General features: G+C 46.2%; 1 protein-coding gene across 3 annotated transcripts in view; it reads right to left on the bottom strand.

Annotated features, from left to right (window-relative positions):
• Positions 1-8,996: 8,996 nt before the first annotated feature.
• Positions 8,997-22,270, bottom strand: part of TRIM44 (tripartite motif containing 44) — a 53,314-nt gene continuing 40,040 nt past the window's right edge. For 2 of the 3 annotated variants that reach the window (XM_033928745.1, XM_033928746.1), the window contains exons 5-6: positions 12,633-12,766; positions 8,997-9,784 (exon numbers count right to left, since the gene is read on the bottom strand). In XM_033928745.1, coding sequence (XP_033784636.1) covers positions 12,679-12,766 — 88 coding nt within the window. In that variant the 3' untranslated portion in view covers positions 8,997-9,784; positions 12,633-12,678. The remainder of the gene's footprint in view (positions 9,785-12,632; positions 12,767-22,270) is intronic. The other variant, XM_033928747.1, reaches the window with a different exon arrangement.

Genomic DNA, 22,270 nt, shown 5'->3' with positions numbered 1-22,270 from the left:
ACCTCCCGCTGGCCTTCCCTGTGAATTTTGCCTTTCAGAGTAACATAGTAGATGACAGCAGATAAAGACCCGAATGGTTTATCCAGTCTGCCCAACCTGATTCATTTTAATTTTTTTTTTCCCTCTTCTCAGTTATTTCTGGGCAACAATCCAAAGCTCCATGTGGTGTGCTTTGCTGTGAAGGGGCCGGCTGGTGGTGCTTTCTGCCTGGATTTATTTCTTTATTTTTCTTTATAAAACCTTATATTACGCTCATCTACAAATCTGAGCAGTAACAAAATAGAACACATATTACATAAAACAACACCACTGAAAAAAAATAAACAATGAACAGGAGTAAAAATACATTCAAAACAATCGGCTCAAAAATTCATATCCTAATGCCTAAACATTAACCTGCAAAAACACTTGCTGGAAAAAAATATATAAATCTTGTTTTAAGCAACCTGCTTGCTTTTAAGAGAGGTGGGAAAAATTGGTGGTGGGAGCAGCTGGAGCAGATGGTAGACATGCCCCCCCCCCACCATGCGTACTCCCCAGGGAAGGACAACCAGCCACGTCACTTACGTCTGATAGTTCATAATGTCTAACAAAGACAGGCCATTACTGGCTTTATGACTATAATTTTGAGCAATCTATTTCCACACATTCGGCATCTTTCACGTCTTTGTGCAAGCAGAATCACTACCTTCGTTCATATTTTTTTTTAAATTTAAGCGTAAATATTTTAGGCCCTCATCCTTCCTGTGTCTTCAGTTCCCAACGAGCCACGGGTGTGAAATAACATAGCATCTGCTCCTTCCAGGCATTGCCACTAGCACAGCTGGTGCTCGCCACATCGCCCGCGCTTCGCTGTTCTGCGACATGCAGGAGCAAAGACAATGGATTCCGGTGTAGCCCGTTTAGGAGGCAGTTCTGTAACAGCGGGCAGGATGGAGGACAACGACGCTGGTAGCTTCCACAAAATGCTTTACTCAAAACCACTCTCGATGGCACATGTTTCGGCATGAAAATGCCTGCCTCGGGAATCCATATGTGGAACAGTGAGAGGTGAAAAAGATGTAGACCAGGGGTCTCAAAGTCCCTCCTCGAGGGCCACAATCCAGTCGGGTTTTCAGGATTTCCCCAATGAATATGCATGAGATCTATGTGCATGCACTGCTTTCAATGCATATTCATTGGGGAAATCCTGAAAACCCGACTGGATTGCGGCCCTCGAGGAGGGACTTTGGAGACGACTGGACAAGACCAAACATGGGCAACTCCGGTCCTTGAAGGCCGGAATCCAGTCGGGTTTTCAGGATTTCCCCAATGAATATGCATGAGATCTATGCGCATGCGCTGCTTTCAATGCATATTCATTGGAGAAATCCTGAAAACCTGACTGGATTGCGACCCTCGAGGAGGGACTTTGAGATCCCTGATGTAGACCATCCGTGTGTAGTAGGGGAAAGCGATTGGGACTTGTATACCGCATTTTTGTGGTTATACAACCACACTCAAAGCGGTTTATCTGCAGGGGTTTCAAGCATTTTTCCCCTAACTGTCCCGGTGGGCTCACAACCTATCTAATGTACCTGGAGCACTGAGAGGATTAAGTTATTTGTCCAGAGTCACAAGGAACAAAAGAATTGCCGCTGCTGGGTCAGACCTGTGGTCCATCGTGCCCAGCAGTCCGCTCCTGCGGCGACCCTTAGGCCAAAGACCAGTGCCCTAACTGAAACTAGCCTTACCTGCGTTCGTTCCGGTTTAGCAGGAACTTGTCCAACTTTGTCTTGAATCCCTGGAGGGTGTTTTCCCCTACGACAGACTCCGGAAGAGTGTTCCAGCTTTCCACCACTCTCTGGGTGAAGAAGAACTTCCTTACGTTCGTACGAAATCTGTCCCCTTTTAACTTTAGAGAGTGCCCTCTCGTTCTCCCTACCTTGGAGAGATTGAACAACCTGTCTTTATCTACTTTGTCTTGAATCCCTGGAGGGTGTTTTCCCCTATAACAGCCTCTGGAAGAGCGTTCCAGCTTTCTACCACTCTCTGGGTGAAGAAGAACTTCCTTACGTTCGTACAAAATCTATCCCCTTTCAACTTTAGAGAGTGCCCTCTCGTTCTCCCTACCTTGGAGAGGTTGAACAACTTGTCTTTATCTACTAAGTCTATTCCCTTCATTATCTTGAATGTTTCGATCATGTCCCCTCTTTTCAAGGGAGAAGAGGCCCCGTTTCACTAATCTCCCACTGTACGGCAACTCCTCCAGCCCCTTAACCATTTTAGTCGCTCTTCTCTGGACCCTTTTGAGTAGTACCATGTCCTTCTTCGTGTACGGCGACCAGTGCTGGACGCAGTATTCTAGGTGGGGGCGTACCATGTGGGTTTGAACCCCCAACCTCAGCGTGCTTAGGCTGTAGCTCTAACCACTGCGCCACACTCTCCTCCAATACAACATCAGAAGTGAGCTAAGTATAGAACAATGAAGCCATTGTGACATCACTGATGAGGTTGGCTCTTATTGGTGGAATGAGGCATTATGACATCAGGGAAAGGGACTGGAACTGAAAGAAGTTTACATACAGGTACTTCATGCATTTTTCCCTATCTGTCCACCCCTTCTGATGCAACTTCTGCGGCAGGAGAACAGAGCCGAGGGATCCACGAGCAACACTAGAGAATTGCTGGTGCCCCAGCGACCCCTTTCCATTATGAAAGGTAAGGGGAGGGCTTTGGAATGGGGTGGGGAGAAGGGAAGGACAACCCTGCCCACAGGGGCACCTTGCAGCAGCTGATTTTTAAATGCTGGATAGGCGGGCATGTGCTGGGTGGAGTGGAGGGAAGGAGGAGAAAGGGAGAGATGCTGGATGTGAATTTGATGGGTGGGGAAATCAGGGGAGGAGGGAGAAAATGAATTCCTGCCCTGGGCCCCCAACATGTCTTAACATCGGCCCTGATCAGGAGTATAAATTTCTGAAGATTGGGCCCTTTAAATGAAGTGCACAAATGACACATTTAGGGGACCTGTTGCAGAATGAAGGGGTTAATGGTACTATCTCTGCCCCTCACCAGGTTTGCTTGTTTATCACTCTCTGCAGGGGATCTATAGTCTTCAGCAGTAGACACTGAGAAGCAATTGAAATGTCTCTTTGCAGTTTAAATGTACATTAGCCTTTGATTATCAGAGCCCGGTGCTAATAGCTTATCAATTATCCATGCATGAGTGGCCTTAGCACCCACAGAGGTTTCTAGCTTTCCACTCAGTATTGATACATCCATTTGTCTCATCCAAGTCTTCCCTGCTCTAGTTCCCCTTGGTTTGCTTAAAAAATGGTTCTAGTTTTAAAACATCAAGCCCAGTATCCTGTTGTGGCCAACCCAGGTCCCAACTACCTGGCAGAAACCCAAAGAGTAGCGACATTCCAGAGCTGAGATTGTGATGTCATAATGCCTCATTCCACCAATGCCTAAGAGCCAGCCTCAGCAGTGATGTCACAATGGCTTGACTGTCCTATACTCGGCTCACAAGAGTAGCTCGTGTTTGGATCGTATCTTGGCAATGTTCAAGGAATTTAGTTCAGTCCAAATCTGTTTTCAGCGTCGGCTCTTCCTCCGACGTCACTTCCCGGACCCGCACCTAAAACGTGACCAGAGAAAGAGACAACGCTGGTGCCAGCAGCAGGTTGGGCTTGCTGCTTGAGCTCCGAATGTTAAAGAGGGATGGGTGAAGGGAAGGAGCGCACTTTGCCACTGGTGGGAGTTCAGGACTGCATCTGAGAACTGGGAGGACTCAAGAGATTGGCCCTGCTAGAGCCATATGAAGACTTGGTCCAGGGTTATTTGCTCACAAACAGTCGGTGTGTCTCCAAAATAACTGATGTAATCCCTCTTCCCCCACAGTTTTAAAAGCCAGTACATGGAGGAAGGAAGGACGAAGCGTCTGTCCTCAAAATGAACAGTGACACCCGTAATTAATCCGTTAAACCACAGACAGCTGCAGAATAATTTTCCTCAGACTGGAGCAGTGGCGCTGTCTCATTTAGTTTTTGGGTATACAGTACTTTATTCTAGCATTAAAGTTTTGACATTGTGTGGAATGTCAATCTCATGAAGATAACAGGGGGGGGGGGTTGTTTTTTAATTACCGGGTATGTGGGCTACTTATTGGGTTCCATGGCCTAAAAAAACGCTATCAAGTTTTTGTAAAAGTGAGAAGAGCAAAGGGTGGATCAGTTGCTGATGTGATATTTGGGAAAATGACACCACATGGGATTTCCCTTTGCTTGCTCCCAGCTTCCTTCTCTGCTCAGACAGTGCGGTCACGTTGGGAGAGGTACCGATCTCTGACCCTCCTCAGGGACCCATTACTTCCTACTCCTTCAGAGCTTTTTTTCCTGGCTTCCCTCAGGGCCTCGTCACTTCCCACTCTCCAGGATATGCTTTCTGGCTTCCTTCAGGGACTCATTACTACCAGCCCTTCATGAGCTGCTCTCCGACACTCCTCGTGGACCCATTATTTTCTGCTCCTCCAGAGCTTTTCTCTGGCTTCCCTCAGGGACTCATCACTGCCAGCCTTCGCACCGCAGAGAGTAGGAGAGTCGGGGGAGGCAGAGAGCAGGTCGCGGCAGAGAGCTAAAGAGCCAGAGAGAGTCGGGGGGAGGCTGAGCGCAGGAGAGCCAGGGAGAGAGTCGGGGAGGCAGAGCGCAGGTTTATTTCAGGGCTGCAGGACAGTCGGAAAGGACGCGAGCGACTGGTCCCCAGCAGTCGCTTCGTGATGCTCGGCTAGCCCAGTCGGTGTTCAAGATTTTTGTTTAGCGAATCGCGCCCCTGCCTACTTTGCATGACGTTTCCCCTCATTTGCATGCACGGATTGGAATCGGGTCGGAGGGAAATTGGGTCGCAAAGGGTTCGCAAACCGATCGGTTTGCTTAATGAATCTAGCCCTTTGTCTCTTAAAAGGTGGTAGGGAGCCTAATTCTCTCTCACACTCTTTTGGGGACTGTTGGCGTATTCAAAGATACTGGGATGACGTGGTGTGCTACTTGCACGCCCTTCTACAATGTCCCGTTTCGGGCACAGCTGAGCAGTTATTGTTAGATTTGACTGGTGCTTTCCGAGGGGGGGGGATGCCCGGTTGGGGGAGGGGCTCTCTGTTCTGTCGTAAAGCGCGTCTCCTGGCTTGCAAATGTATCCTGCAATCGTGAACTCCGCCTGCCCCGCCCTCGTTCTGGAAACGAAGAACTCAAGTCCATGAATTGGCCGCCAGGGAGGCTCATGCGGTGGGGAGACGTCCGATACGACGTACACAGTTTTTGCTCACCTAGAATGTTTAGTTGGATTCGTTAACCCCATGGGGGTGTAATTTGCTTTTGACATAAGAATATAAGAAGTTGTCTCCGCTGGGTCAGACCAGAGGTCCATCGTGCCCAGCAGTCCGCACCCACGGTGGCCCATTAGGTCCATACAAAACACCGCCCTCAGACTGATCTACTCCCTGAGAAAATATGATCACATTACAACTGCCTTCCTAGACTCTCACTGGCTACCTATGCAAGCACGAATTCAATTCAAATTCTACTATTATTCAAAGCATTAAACGTCTCCGCTCCCCCCATCTAAACAACCGCCTAAACCAGATCCTCATCTCAAGACAAAGAAGAACTCTGAACCCTTTTGCCTTCCCTCCACTCAAGGGCACTCAGCGCAAAAAGATGTTTGATAACCTTCTGGCGACGCAAGCAGCAAAACTTAACCACTCCATCTCCAACCTGTTGACGATAACGGGCGACTTCAAAACTTTTCGAAAAGAAATCAAAACCCTACTTTTCAAAAAATGTATCCAGATATCTTAACCCAACCCTTCCCCCCTCCTCCTAGATAAATTCTCCCCCAAAACCTCCACTTAAATAATCTCTTCCTCCCCAAAACACCAACCAAGTATTCAGATCCCTGAAATGTAACGTAATCTTATTTGTACTCTAACTGTAATCTATTTGTTATATCACACAGTAACGTACAGTCAATTTAATATCCAATTTAAAAGTTCTTCCGGAATTAATCCAGCTACCTCTCCTCCCTTGTAACCGAAAAAAAAACCCCCAAACTATTGCAACTTCACTGGAAATGTCCAGTTAGCTCTTTTGTAATCTGCCTTGAACTGCAAGGTATAGGCGGAATAGAAGTCCCTAATGTAATGTAATATGCTATGACCATGAGCTGGAAACATAGGTTCTGTGTGGTTTCAGAGTCATTGGAGGATATTTCTTTGGGGGGGAGGGGATTTCTCCTTCTGGGACTATCAGACTTCTGGCCCTTGGGGAGTTTGGGGGTAAGGCTTTCTTTGGGGAGGAGTGGTGGTTCCTCTGGCGGAGGGAAAGGAATTAGTAGGACATAATTATGAGAAATGTTTGATGGCTGGAAACTTATTCTTTGCCCTGTTACTTTGGTCTAAATGTCCTGCATTGGTATGTTTGGCTTACTGTTCACGTGGATCTCCACTGCGATCAATAAAAATTTTTGAATAGGTCAAATTGTGAGTCGGAGTCGCACAGAGCAGGCAATGGTTCGTGACTGTACACAAAGCTCTTTGACCTAGGATTAGCTCAATGGAGACAGCTCAGGGATTTTTCCCTCTGTGTTTTGTTTTATTTTCTTGGCTTCTCTCCCCCCCTCTCGTTTCTGGATTCACACTTCATTAGCACTGGAATGTTTTAGTCTCCGAGGCTCTCTCCTCTTCATTTTGGATCCTGGCCTTCTTCCTCCTTCCAGTCCTGAGAGAAGGTAATAATTTTGTGCCGAATGAGTGCTAGGCTCCTTAGCTGCCTGGGGCCTGGTGTCCGATTAGTTGACCTTACACTAGGAAGAAAAATCATATCCAGTTGTGGCAGAAAAGGCATTAGATCGCCAGCGGTAACCATTACAGCACCTGGCTCCTGCAGTCTGGGAATTCAATAATTTACCCTGCCCAGGACTCTGGATTCTAATGAGCCATAGGCACAGAAGAGAAGGAGTCGGCCAGAAAATCAAGCCTCTGATCAGGTGCGTTGGCAGCCCTGGGGTTACATTGAGTTTACCGAGCTTATTGCATGAACAGAACCTGTCGGGAGCAGAAACACCAAGACTGCAAAATTAAGCGCACGCTTCCAAAAGGTGCTTGTGGATTTTTTTTAAAGTGGCGTGAAGTATGAGTACGAAAGACACTCCTTTTTATGAGAGTGCAGTGTTGTGGGTTATTTTTGCAGGAGAGGACGGCATTGTGTAGAACAGTGTTCTTCAACCTTTTGACACCTATGGACTGGCGGATATAAAATAATTATTTTGTGGACCGGCACCGGGCTAAGTTATGCCTATCTCCACCCAATCTCCGCCCCAGCCTCCGCCCCCATAATAGTACTAATTGTAACACCATTTTTTCCATTCATTTTTCATATATACACACACAATATAATTGTATTAACAACACATAATGGTTAACCACAAAATTAAAATACACAAAGCACACTGTATGCTTTTTAACATTCATTCCTACCAGAAAACAGATAACCCCTTGCAAATGAAGGACCAAAAACTAAAAGTACTAATATTTACAAATAAACCCTAAGATGCAAGACTCTGCAAGCAGAACAACCCCACAGGAAAAGAAACAAATGCATTTCTTCCTGAACAGCCAAATCAATCACTAAATTAAAAAAATAAAATCATCTCCCCTACCGTTGTTGTCTCTCTCCCTCCATGTGCCTTGCCTTCTGGCCTGCCCCCCGGTATTATCTTTGGGCCAGTCCACTCTGCAATCAATGCGGCGTCTTCGGGCTGGCTCCCTGAGTGCTGCATTGCACAAAGCTGTGGGCAGCGGCTCCTCGCATGCATCCCGTGCCTCATCTGGAAGCCTTCCCTCTGACGTTGCAACTCCAAGGATTTAAGACAAAGTTAGACAAGTTTCTGCTGAACAGGAACATGCGCTGGTGGGGCTAGTCTCAGTTAGGGTACTGGTCTTGGACCAGAGGGCCGCTGCGTGAGCGGACTGCTGGGCATGATGGACCACTGGTCTGACTCAGCAGTGGCAATTCCTATGTTCAGGTGCAGGCTGCGCATAGGAGCTTTTTCCTATGGCTTTGTGCAATGCAGCACTCAGGAAGCTGGCCCGAAGACGCCACATTGATCGCACTGTGGACCAGCAGCTGAAGAACGTTGTCTTGGGCCCGATGGACATGCCGGCCCTGTGGACCGGCAGAAAATTTCTACAGACCAGCAGGTGAAGAACACTGGTGTAGAAAACTGTATATGTGTGAAATGGAAGCATTGTCTTTCTGAGAAAGAACTTGAGTTTGTGTGGTAGTTACAGAGATGCTGCCATTTATGTGGACATGTTTGAGTGAAAATACGATACATATTGGTCAATATTCAAAACGATTTAACATAGAAACACAGTGGCAGATAAAGGCCAAATGTCCCATCCAGAAAATGCACTATCTCCTCCTTTCTCTATTGGCTAAGGCTCTTAAGATTTGCATCTCCTCTTCCTATAGGCTAAGGCTCTTTACACCTGCATTGTGAGGTCATAGAACTTTAGTAACATAGAAATATGATGGCGGACAAAGGCCAAATGGCCCATCCAGAACATCCACTATCTCCTCCTCTCTCTATTGGCTAAGGCTCTTAACATTTGCATCTCCTCTTCCCATAGGCTAAGATTCTTTACACCTGCATTGTGATGTCATAGAACTTTAGTAACATAGAAATATGATGGCGGACAAAGGCCAAATGGCCCATCCAGAACATCCACTATCTCCTCCTCTCTCTATTGGCTAAGGCTCTTAACATTTGCATCTCCTCTTCCCATAGGCTAAGGTTCTTTACACCTGCATTGTGATGTCATAGAACTTTAGTAACATAGAAATATGATGGCGGACAAAGGCCAAATGGCCCATCCAGAACATCCACTATCTCCTCCTCTCTCTATTGGCTAAGGCTCTTAACATTTGCATCTCCTCTTCCCATAGGCTAAGGTTCTTTACACCTGCATTGTGATGTCATAGAACTTTAGTAACATAGAAACATGATGGCAGATAAAGGCTAAATGGCCCAGGCAGTCTGCCCATCCGCAGTGACCATTATCTTCTATGAGGCTATCCACTTGTGGGAGAGGGTGGGGGAACAGTGGAGCGGGGAGTGAGAGAGGATAGGAATTGGAGGTGATATTAACAAGACAACGTTTCATCCAGGCTTATTTCATTCAATTTGTGTGTCAAATCCTTTTAATGAAATACATAAATGAAGGCAATTACCAAAATGATGCTTAGGCACATAGGGAGAGGAATGGCCAGCAGGAAAAAGGAGGTGATGGTGCCTCCTGCTGGTAGATTTAGGAGGAACATCGAGGTTGAAAGTGGAGTTAATTGGGGCTCACTGACACTAATCGTAGTTACACACACAGGGTGACCAGATTTTCTCTATGTAAAATCTGGACCCACCCCCCCAGGCCCACCCAGTTTTAGCCATCCCCGCCACATTACGCCCACACCAGGCCCTTGTGACATCGTCAGGGCAGGCATTCAATTAGTGAGACACAACATGTGAAAGAAGATGCTAGAAACAGGTGGGCCTCTTGCCCTTTTTAGTGTTGGAAGCTCTCTCATCCGAGATAATTACTCTTCATAAGCTTTGCTCCATGATCTGTAAGAAAACCGTTAACTGAATACTAGAGGAAATAAGTAATTCAGAGGTTTTGTATTTCTGAAGTGAAGAGGGCCTCAGCAGGAGATAAGCAGATCTTTGCGGAAAGAGAGCGTGGGCATCCTCACGGCTGAAAGAAAAGGCAAAATAAAACACTTTAATATCATATAAATCACACAGGAGAGCAGTTAACAGGAGCAAAGCCATAAGAAAAGTTTATACGAGAGCAAGCACCTGGATTAAAACTTGGTCTCTAAATCCTGATCCTCAACTGGACCTTGAGTGCTCAGTGAAAAAAGAGGGGGAAAAGTGACTGGTCCCATGGGCAGCTAAGTTGAAACTTAAATATTTAACTGTCCTATATCCCCGCCAGTTTGCAATTCATAAAATGTCCAAAATTACATTTACAAACGGGCCCGGAGTGGAAATGCTGAAGGTCCCACTGTTTATCGCACTCCCAAATCTCCGTTCTTCTTAGTGTTTCATGGAAATGAATATTCATCAGCACAGAACGATAATTAGAATACTAATTTTTCTCAAGAGATCTTCTCCCTGCTGCCTCATAATCTCATTTTCATAAATATTTTGGAGAGGAAAGAAAGGTACGTTTTTAGTGTGGCAGTGCATACTAAATTTATCTCACGTGTATTCATTGTGGGTATCCTGAAATCCTGGCTAGCTGGATAAATTCCAAAGACTGGATTGAGAGCCCCTGGTTTGCAGCTTCGCGCAGTGTCCCGCAAATATTCTCGAGCCGCGGCACACTAAAACGTAGTGACCGCGGCTCAAAGCATCCGGAAGTGCACGGAACATCGCCGTGATGACGCCAGGCACGTGCGCGACGTCTTCACATCAGTGCACGCGCAAAGGCCCTCCAGACGGGCCCTGAGACGCCAGCAGGGAAAAGGGCCAGGGAGGAGAGAACATAAGAAGTTGCCTCCGCTGAGGCAGACCAGAGGTCCATCTCGCCCAGCGGTCCGCTCCCGCGGCGGCCCATCAGACCTATTGCCTGAGCAGTGGTCCCTGACTATTTCTATAACCTACCTCTACTCCTATCTGTACCCCTCAATCCCTTTGTCCTCTAGGAACCTATCCAAACCTTCTTTGAAGCCCTGTAATGAGAGGTGCCGGTGTCGGCTGATGGTCTACAAGATGTGCCTCTCAATACAAGCGGCACGTCCTGTTGGCACACAGTTTGCGATACACTGGGTTAGCGGATGCAAGAAGGCAGCTGAGGTGTTTCAGGGTTAGAAGCAGTATGAACTCACGATAGCAGCCAGCTGGTTCTGTGATCCAGTCATGCAGAAAACACAGAACCAGATCCATATTTTAGTTTGCAGTTTGAAATGTTTTACACGTTAATGCATATTTATGCTTTTTCATCCTAACATTCAGTCCTGAGAAATAAAATCACAGATCTAGCTGCAAAGCCTTGGAGGGGATTTCCCCGTTATCTGGGTCTTCTCATGAAAGATCAACGGTGAAAGGAATGTGAACTTAAAAAAAAAAAAAAAAAATGAAGGCCAGGATAACAGAGAGCAGAGGAGAGGGTGGGACCCCTATGTGAAAGGCACAGAGCCAGCACCGGTCTAGGGCTAGATCCGGGCACATTCTCTCCAGTCTGGGAGGGTGGATCTGTATCTGATCCAGCACTAAAACTTACCATAGAAAACAGACAAGTCATTCAAAGAAAAAAAAACAAACCAACTCATAAGTCCTGGTTAACAGCATTCCTCCAAAAAGCACACAAAGCATCTTTGTGCAAAAGCCACCCATCTAAATCGCAGGATCTGGCAAAGCGCACCCTGAGAGATGGAATGAAAGGGGAGACAGGGAAGCCTTTCTGTCCTGTTGCCTGGGGGGGAGGGCTGCGTGGCAGGAGAGGAACAGACGGAAAAGCAGAATGGCATTTCAAAGCATCATCCAATCAAATACTAAGCTGATACGGTGAACGTTCCCAGCTGGTTTTGCTTTTTCATGCTCTTAAGGAATGCCAGGTTAGAAAACACCCATGCAGCTGATGGATGATCCTTCAGATAAAACTCTATGAGTAAACCAAAGCGGGAGCTGGGATACTGCTATACCAGCTATGCTGGGACCCCCAACCTCCTAGAAAAATACAGCAGTGTATTAATTCCAGCATACTGCAGATACTCAGCAGTACTTTTGCTTTATGGGTTGCCGGGGGGGGGGGGGGGAGGAGGGGGGAGACACCCCATGTAACTAGGTGTTTACAGGAGTTACAATGGCTACCTGTGCTTTTTCGAATTAAGTACAAGTTCTTGTTAACCTATTTGGCTCTCCATCAGAAGTCTTTTGAATATCTGTGCAATAATATTAATTTTTATGTTCCTTCCCGGATCTTCTCTCTCTACATCACTAAAATCCAACCCTTCCTTTCTGAGCGCAGTGCTAAGACCCTCACCACTCCTTGCCTAGAATTTTGCCACCTGCTAAACCAGGGGTAGGGAACGCCGGTCCTCGAGAGCCCTATTCCAGTCGGGTTTTCAGGATTTCCCCCAATGAATATGCATGAGATCTATTTGAATGCACTGCTTTCAATGCATATTCACTGGGGAAATCCTGAAAACCTGACTGGAATACAGCTCTCGAGGACCGGAGTTCCCTACCCCCGTGCTAAACCATCTCTCGCCCCTTCAATTTGTCCAGAACTCTGCTGCCCACCTCATAATCTGTCAACGTCATGCCTCTCCTCAGGTCAAATCATTGGCTCCCTATCCGTTTCCGCATATAGTTCAAACTCCTCTTACTGACCTACAAGTATATTCACTCCGTAGCTCCTCAGTAATTTGGGCTTGGATTCATTATTTGGGTTTATTACATTCTGAAAATCGGTTCCTTTGCAAACACATTTCCTGTAAATTTGAGGTGCCCTCCAGCTTGAGGTTCAGACTCATATATCCTCCCTCTGGTTAAGCCTGGAGCACCTGGTCATTCTTAAAAAGAGGCATAAATACCTGGAATGTCCCTCTGCAGAGGCCAAAGAACCTGTCGGTGCATCCGTCACCAAGGACCATTTGCTGACGGGGGGTCCCTAAAGCACCTGTGGTTACTCCCTGGCTGTGGAGGATCTGGTGGAGGTCGACCATTCCTGTAAAAAAAAGCACCACAGGCAAATCAGGAACCTCAGAACTAAGCAGAAGCATAGCCAGACCTCAAAGTTTGGGTGTGCCACTGAGTAAATTGGGTGAGCACATGAGGTCTCCACATCTCTCCCTCCCAGGTCAACTTAAAGCATTAAAAAATACCTGAGCTGGCGTGGATCCTCAAGCCCCAACAGCTGCAAGGGTCCTCCAGCAGCAAGAACTCTTCCCTCTCCCATTTGCTCCAGCCCACGGCTTTGTTTTCATGCATACGTGAAATTGAGCAGGTACTTGGACCATATGGGAGAGGGAGGAGTTTTTGCCAGCGGAAGATCTTTGCAGTTGGTGTGGGCTCGAGGATCCTTAGCAGCCATAACAAGGGCGTGAGAATTTTGGTTGGGCCTGAGCCCACCGTGGATGGGCCTGGGCCCACCCATGGCTACACCACAGGAACTAAGACTGAAGCAAGAAGATGCCAGAATGTGATGCTGTTCCATGCAGGGCTGAGAAAGCAATTTCGGGTGGATTAAGAGCCAGTAAAGATGTACCATATACGACTCTAACTTCAAAATAAAAAAAATATACATTACAAAAAATATGGTAAATTTATCATTTTATACTTGGGCTCCTTTTGCGAAGCCTCGTTAGGATTTTTTATCGCTGGCTGCAGCGGTATTATCTCTGTTGCTCATAGAATCCCTACCAGCATTGGCGCTAATACCGTCGCGGCCGTCAATAAAAAAAAGCCTAACGCAGCTTTGTTAAAAGGGGGGCAGGTGCTGTCCTGGAACTAAGGTTATATTTACCAGTACTTTAGATCCAGGACAAAAAATTTTAAACATAAGAATTGCCGCTGCTGGGTCAGACCAGTGGTCCATCGTGCCCATCAGTCCGCTCACGTGGCGGCCCTCTGGTCAAAGACCAGCGCCCTAACTGAGACTAGCCTTACCTGCGTATGTTCTGGTTCAGCAGGAACTTATCTAACTTTGTCTTGAATCCCTGGAGGGTGTTTTCCCCTATGACAGCCTCCGGAAGAGCGTTCCAGTTTTCCACCACTCTCTGGGTGAAGAAGAACCTCCTTATGTTTGTACGGAATCTATCCCCTTTTAACTTTACCTAAGAAGTCTATTCCCTTCATTATCTTGAACGTTTCGATCATGTCCCCTCTCTGTGTAATATCAGTAGAAGTCAAGAGTTGTCGAAGGTTTAATGTACTGGTTCCATGCCAGGAAATTCAGGTGGCCATGCCGTTTATAAAAAAAAAAAGAAAGAGGCAGCGCCAAGGTTCTTGATACACAGAGAAAAACGGAAGCGCCTCAGCTCAACACCATTCACATTGAGAGGGGGGGGGGGGTTGAGGAGGAGGTTAATAAGGGTTCCAAAAATAGACTGCTACTTTTACAGTTCTCTTTATATGCTAATTAGTTTCCTTGTTCTCTTGTTGTGTGACTCGTCTACGCAGTGTTTAAGCGATAAGTCCCACAAGACTTAGCAGCGTAGGAGGCAATTAATACGCTCAGAACTGGGGGGGGGGGGGGGTGGATTTAAGAGCCGAGGGTGGAAGAAGAAACACTGTCGTTAGGAAAGAGAATAGGGGGGAAGGGTCTAATATCTAGACTGAGGGCTCCTTTATCGCACGCAACTTTCTAGCGCGCGCTAACCCCCGCGCTAGCCGAAAAACTACCACCTGCTCAAGAGGAGGCGGTATCAGCTAGCACGGCCGGCAAATTAGCGTGCGCTATTGCGCGTGTCAAACCGCTAACGCAGCTTCGTAAAAGGAGCCCTGAGTTTAAACTTGGGACAGATGCAGTGGACAGTGGTGCGCACAAAGGTACGGGTACAGTCAGGGCAGGATTAACCAGTAGGCCAAGTAGGCATGTGCCTGAAATGGTCAGGGGAGGCCCGACGAAGGAAGGCATCAACATTGTTTTTTCCAAACGGCGATGGGCCCCTCCAGCATCGATCGGCAACGCAAGACACCCCCCCCCCCCCGATCGGCGACGCGGGCCCCACCCCCATCGACGGAAAGTAAATCAAGCAAGCAACGCGGGTAAGAAAGGCAACAAGAACTGTAATTGTGCGCCCAAAGCTTCCCTCCGATGCAGCTTCCTGTTTCCGCCTGGGCGCACGTTGGGGTGGGGCGGGACAGGGGGGCCCAGTGTACTTGTGTGCCTAGGGGCCCTCAACGAATTAATCCTGCCCTGGGTACAGTAGCACCATTGATGCACCCTATGTCGTGTATCTGTTATAACTTAGATTGTAAACTCACTCGAGCAGGGACCGTCTCTTGAGTGTTTAATGAACAGTGCTGTGGTGTATTTGGTAGTGCTATAGAAATAATAAATGGTAGTATTGTAGTAGGGTAATTATGCCAAGCTACCAATACATACATAAATAAAGGAAATGGGCCAGGGCGTTGGAAATGTCTATGCCAGGCTACTCGAGAGGGAGGCACAAGCAGGAGGAGGTGGGCAGCAGTCTGGTACAGAGTGACTGTGGTACAGATGCGTGAAGCTACCAAGAGAAGGCGGCAGCTGTCACTGCGTCGCATCCGCGCATGCTCGGAGGCCTTCCAGACGCGGCCCGGACTTGGGGAAGAGGGAAGATCTTTATTTGAGGGGTAAGGCCACGTGTCCTCTATTTTTTTTTTTTTAACAAATCTGGTAACCCTACTTGCACTGAACCTGAATTTATCAGCTGATGCACTAACTGATTTGCTCAGGCAAGCCCACTCACCACCCATGACACGCCCCCTGTGCCAAAAAAATTAATTGGAATTTTGTAGCGTGTATGGCAAAATTACTATGGGATGCCTCAGCGAGCCCAGTGGTACAATTTTTTTTATTTTTTGGCTGCAGTCTAGTTAAAGGGCCCCTAAGACTCGCTCATCTCTGAAAATGAGTTGACAAACCAAACTACAGGAGGTTAAAATGTGAAATTGCAGAAACCTGGATGCTGAGGAAAAGTTAAGACTTTTTGCCAACAGTTAACCAGCTATTGTGTTTCCCCAAAAATAAGACACTGTCTTATATTAATTTTGGGCCCAAAAAAGGCACTAGGTCTTATTTTCGGGGTAGGTCTTATTTTTCTCCCTGCCTCTCCTCCACCCTATTGTCTTTCTCTCCCCCACATGTGCAGCATCTTTCCTCCCATCTCACCCATCCCCTTGTGCAGCAGAACCCTTGCAGCTTCTATCCCTCCCTCCCATCCTTTGCAGCTTCTATCCCTCCCTTCCTCCCATCCCCTCGTGTAGCATCTTTCTATCCCTCCCCGCCGACCCATCTCTCCCTCCCATCCGAACAGTGAGACTAAGGGCTCCTTTTACTAAGCTGCAATAAGAGTTTCGAGCAAGCGCAGAATTGCTAAACCCGTGCTACATGGCTAGAACTAACGCCAGCTCAATGCTGGTGTTAGCATCTAGTGCACGTGGCAATCCTGTGCGCTAAAAACGCTATTGCAGCTTAGTAAAAGGAGCCCTAAATGTACCTTATAACAATCCGGCAGCGTCGACAGCAATGTAGACAGGCTCCTTCGCGGCCTGGGCCGTTCCTCTGCTGCAACTGCCACAAAGGAGCTTGTCTACATTGCTGCCGGTTTGAAGGTACATTTAGTCTCGTGGTTCGGATGGGAGGGAGAGATGGATCAGACGGAAGGGGATTTGGGGGGGGGGGGGGAGGGAGCGCTGCTGCTGCTGGCGATTAGGGCTTATTTTCAGGGAAACACGGTATCTACTCCCACTCTAGATGAAATCATTTTCCGGCATAACCTAACGTTGCATTTATATATTGCAAAAGCGTGTGGATCCTTGCGGTTAACAATTCATTAAGAAAGCTGGACATCGAACAGCGACTTTAGAGTATGTATTGTCAATGATAAAAACAATTTTTTCGTATAAGTAGGTTTTTAGTTTTCTAAAATTCATATACGATGTGGAAGAAAGAAAAAAGTCCGCGGAGAACGGAGCCCCAAATAACTGCTCGAAATGAAAGCCGACAGAAAATCAAAGATTATTGATATACGCGGGGAACGTCAAACGCTAGAAAAATTAAAATGGTCCACTAGGTACCCTGGGGCCATACCTTGCATCCCCTTATAATATAAACATCGGAGCTTAAACAACATTCTTACATGATCTGCCCTTTTTTAATCCAAAAATTAGACGTACGGCAGAGTTTTGTATCAATCGCAAGCGGTAGTTTCTCCTTAAGCCACTCACACTTATTTCTAACTAACTCCTGTTACTCTATCTAATCCGTCTGGGTATTCCACCTCCGCTTACACCCTGGGTGTCTATTAAGACACTTTAATGTACATTGTAAGTAGCATACTGTGTGCTCCTTTTACAAAGTCGCGGTCGCGGTTTCTACTGCGGGCCGGCGAGGTCAATGCTCCGACGCTAACAGCAATTCTATGAGCATCGGAGCATTTACCTCACCGGCCCGTGGTAGAAACCTCTACCACGGTTTTGTAAAAGCCAGCGTATTTTAATATTTTTACTGCTGAAATTGCCTGTGTCTGGTTTATTCTTGTGTAGCATCTTGGTTAAATTTCTTTAAAAAAAAAAACAAAAAAAAAAACAACAAACCCCCGTAAATCGTAACAAATAAACAAACGAAAAAAAAACCCTATCACAAACAAGAAATAGGTCCTCATGTTAGTACATCATGATAGGGAAGGAACTGTACCCAAACCCCAGCCTCTGCCTGAGGTTTCCTGTTTTATTTGAAATCTGTAGCGTTCTTTCAACAGGTAAAGCTAGAGAGACAGCTCCTCCCCCCCCCCCTAGGAAATGTTTCTGTCACAGAAAGAGGACACGTTGAGATGTATAGAGATGCTTTATTGGTTTAACATGACATGATGGAGGTGGCGCCTGTACGTACAAGGTGACATATGATGAAACGGCACTAAATCCTGACAGAAGCGATGGGGCGAGACAGGAGTGATGAGTGGTTGAAAGAGCCGGCCTTCGAACCACTCAGTGACTGCCGTTCTCATCTGCTCCTGGTGCCAGGGCTTTACAGTGCCCCGTGGCAGGGCAAAGCCTTGAAGAGCTATGGCAAAACGTATAAACACGGGAAAAGAATGTATCAACTAGAACCCCAGGGACTCTCCTACCACGCTCTACAGACCACCAGAACAGGTTGAGAGAAAAAAAAAAAAAAAAAAGGAGTCTGCACAAATGCCTCCAGAGACCGAATCTTCTCGCGCTACCACAAAAATTCTCACAAAATGCCGAGCCCGTGGAAATCTGCCCCAGGGATTCCGACCAGTCCCTAGTTTCAGGACATTTTGGACTGTGTGCAAATATCATAGTTCTGGAAATTCAAACCCTCACTTGCTCTAATTGAAAAGTTCAGACCACCAGTTTCGATGAATGATGATTCTAGATCATCATGGTTTCTGTATAGGCGCTGTAAAAAATTGTTCTTTATGGATGATTTGAAATGTTTGTGGTTTGTGTAAATTTTGTTTTTTTCCTGTTTTTACTTGTAAAACTGCCTAGGTATAGGCGGTTAAGAAATCTTTTCAATAAATAAAAAATTTCTTTTTAAAAAAAAATTTCTGTTACGAAACCAAATACTTTTAAACTGTCAGGTCTGGAAGCGCTGCAGGAAAACCTTTCCAAATGTACAGTAAGTTTGGGCTGGAAAAGGCGATGCAGATGAATGAAAATGCACAGGGGGTATGGGTGGTTTCCCTTGAGCTGCAGTTAGTCACATCTGAAGTTTCTGCTCCCACCCACTTTTCTCCAGCTCTGTGTCTACTGCTGGGTCCACACTAGGGTTACCAGATGTCGGAGAAAACCCGGACATGGCCTCTTTTAAGAGGATGGTCCGGGTGCCCAGAGGGATTTCCAAAACCCGGCAGTTTGTCCAGGTTTTGGAAATCCCCAAGCTCAGGGCCGCATCTGGAGGCCCTCTGCGCATGTCGACGTGATGATGTCGTACATGCATGCATGCATGTGATGTCATTGTGTCGATGTCCACAAGTCCTCCAGACTAGAGAATGACACGGTGACAAATTTCATCACCGTTCCCGTCCCCGCGGATAACTGAGGTAAACCATCTTCATGCCATTCTTTAAGGAGAGAGGGAAGAATCAGAGTATGAATGGCCACAACCACTGACCCACAAGCTTTGCTTTGAAGAATGCTGGTGTAGAAGGAATGAGGTTGAAACAGACACTAGAAAATGACATGGGATTATTTCCCGCGGTTATCTGCGGGGACGGGAACGGTGATGAATTTTGTCACCGTGTCATTCTCTACTCCAGACCTCGGGGAAGGAGACGGGAGGTTTGGCTGGGGGATGAAACAGGGCGGAGCTGGAGGTGGGATTGCTGGGGAAGAAAGGGGTGGGGCTAGGTGTCTTTTTTTTTTTTTTTAATCCCTAAGTCCACACCCCTCAAGGAGTCAGTGAAGGGAAAGCACTTTTTATTCCTGGCTGTGCAGGTCCTCAGTGTGATATAGAGCCTTTTTGTTGACTTCAAAGCTTTGCTGCTGTGGATGTGAAAAGCAGTTTCGATGGGCAGGATCAGACACTGCAAAGCTGGACAGCCTACATGCCAGGACTTAGACCATAGTGGTCATGACCCCTTCCCACCACCCAGAGATGGGGAGAAAAAAAAAAGCAAGCACACTGAGGACTTGCCATCAGCTGAGTCAGCAGGAATCCCCGAAACCGGCTCAGCTGATGGGGATTTCTCTGCCGCAATCAGACAAGGTAGTTGGGTACGTCTACAAAACTTGTGCGTTTTTCACGTGGACGTTTTTATTTATGAAAAATAGCCAAAAAAGGAAGATGACCTAAGAACCAAAACTTATACCTAGATCATTTTCAAAAATAAGACAGCTTTGAAAATGAACATTTTTTCCTCCTGGGTTTGTGGATGTCCTGCCCTAAATGTCCAACCTTAGACCTATAAGTCCTATCGAAAATGCCCCTCCACTCGTTCAGGGTGAAACTCTGCAGCTTGACGAGTAGTTCTCTAAATATCTCACTTAGGGTTTAGAGAGGATTTAAAGCATGCCTGTTTGTTTAGCGATACTGGATTTTAATTTTGTAGTGAGGATCAGGAATTAATCAGGGAATTAGCAATTCCAATCCTATGCAAATTCCTAACCTAAGAACGTTGAATCACACCTCCCCAGGATTCACAGTAGAGGGGGGCAGTGCAATTCATTACTGCTAACTTTGTATGCTCATCCCACAGGAGGACAGCTCAATTAAACAGAGGACTTTAGGTCCTGCTTTTCATACTGCAGTTCACCTCAATTAATGAGATACTCTCTCCCCCCTTCCCCCCACACACACCTAGTGAGACGTGTGTCATAGTCAGATAAGACCCACCACAGAACTGTCCTTGAACAAGCTGAAGCCATAGCGTGATTAATTCAAAAATATTATGCTCAGACATTTGAGAGATACCAGTTCAACTAAAACTGAATACAGTTTTGCCTGGAGGGCGATGTGGGGGTAGACTTACCATATGGCTCCAGAAAAAAGGACGAATTGGGTCTGGAACAGAAAGAGAAGAGGGCAAAGGGGCAGCCATGAATACACGTTATCTGCTCTGCAACCTCCAGGACATGGACTGGATGTCTCGGACAAGTCTCCAATCGCTTATGGTATCAATAGGAAAAGTGTAGTTGCACCGATTGGCCTATTTTCGGTTGTATTCTAATGAACTATAAATCTCTTTCCTTGTTTGTGTGTGGTATCCTTTCAGAACACGTCTTAATTTATTTTTTGTTTCATAACAGTCGATAGACTTTTTGGAAGCATGGGAGGATATAATTTGAGGTTGAGGGGTGGGAGACTCAAGAGCAATGTACGGAAATTCTTCTTTATGGAGAGGGTGGTGGATGCCTGAAATGCGCTACCGAGAGAGGTGGTGGAGAGGAAAACGGTGAAAGAGTTCAAAAAAGCGTGGGATGAACATAGAGGATCTAGAAACAGAAAATAATAGTAAATATTGAAGAACTAAGGCCAGTACCGGGCAGACTTGCACGGTCTGTGTCTGTACAGTATATGGGCGTTTGGTTGAGGATGGGTTGGAGAGGGCTTCAGTGGCTGGGATGGTGTAGATGGGCTGGAGTGAGCTTTGACAGAGACTTCAGTAGTTGGAACCTAAGCACAGTACCGGGCAGAGCTTTGGATTCTTGCCCAGAAATAGCTAAGAAGAAAAAAAAAATAAAAAATTGAATTGAATCAGGTTGGGCAGACTGAATGGCCCATTCGGGTCGTTATCTGCCATCATCTACTATGTTAAGTTCAATTTCGAGTCTCCTGAGCTTTGTGTCACGGGCTGAAGGGTGTTAGAGGGTAATTTTTAATATCCTGATTTTGGGTTTTCTTTGTATCTTGCAATTGTTATTACTTCAGTTATGGCTGAATGTTAGTATTATATTGCCTTTAAATTCTTTTCTCCTGAGATTATTTCAGATTTTTCTTATCATTGAAGTTATTGACGTGATATACCGTAATAATTTTAAAGTTTTTATAAATAAGATATGAAAAAAAAAAGGAAAAGAAATATAAATCTCATCTGGTAATACGGTTCATGCTCTTCTCTCAGCTATAATGCAACCTCTTTTAACATACCGTATATATTCAAATATAAACTGACCCAAATATAAACCAAGGTAACTTTCCCCCCCCCCAAAAAAAAAAAAAAAAGGAGGAAAAAAGGTTGACTTAAACCGGGCTCCAGAGAAAGGCCAGTTTAGGTGTACACTGAAAGACACGATTTGCAAACAAAGGACTTAAATATGTACTCCTTAATGGAGAGGAGATATGTGGAAGAGGGTGAAGATGCGAGAAAGACCTGACCTGTTCAAATACTTGAAAACAAACCTTCAGAGGAAAGAAGGCTGTAGAACAGGGGTGTCAAAGTCCCTCCTCGAGGGCCGCAATCCAGTTGGGATTTCAGGATTCCCCCAATGAATATGCATGAGATCTATTAGCGTACAATGAAAGCTTTGCATGCAAATAGATCTCATGCATACTCATTGGGGAAATCCTGAAAACCCGACTGGATTGTGGCCCTTGAGGAGGGACTCTGACACCCCTTCTGTAGAACAAGAGGCCATGATATTAAGGAGCACTTGGGACTGACAATAGAAAATCCTTCTTCACGGCAAGAAAGGGTGGTGGATGCAGGCAATGGCCTTCTTGCGGAGATGGTGATAACACAAGTGGTATCAGACCTCAAGAAAGCTTGGTATAAGAACAGGAGATCCCCGGTTGGAAAAAAAGTGATGTGAAAAACCCAAAATAAACCAGTGAACAGCTGGGGGTCTAAGGCCTTCAGGTTCTTTAGGTTTAAAAAAAAAAAAGTTTGGATAATCTCCTAAACGAGAAGTCCACAGGTCATTTTTGACCAAAAATCCACTGCTTATTCTTAGGTTAAGCAGCATAAAATCTGTTTTACTACTTGGGATCTAACTAGGTACTTAGGACCTGGGTTGGCCACTGTTAGGAAACTGATGGACCTTCGGTCTATCCCAATGT

This window comes from Geotrypetes seraphini, chromosome 19 (genome assembly GCF_902459505.1).
Source record: "Geotrypetes seraphini chromosome 19, aGeoSer1.1, whole genome shotgun sequence".
In the NCBI taxonomy this organism is placed as follows: domain Eukaryota; kingdom Metazoa; phylum Chordata; class Amphibia; order Gymnophiona; family Dermophiidae; genus Geotrypetes; species Geotrypetes seraphini.
The sequence above is the reverse complement of the archived record's forward strand: the minus strand, read 5'-3'. Positions and strand labels throughout refer to the sequence as shown.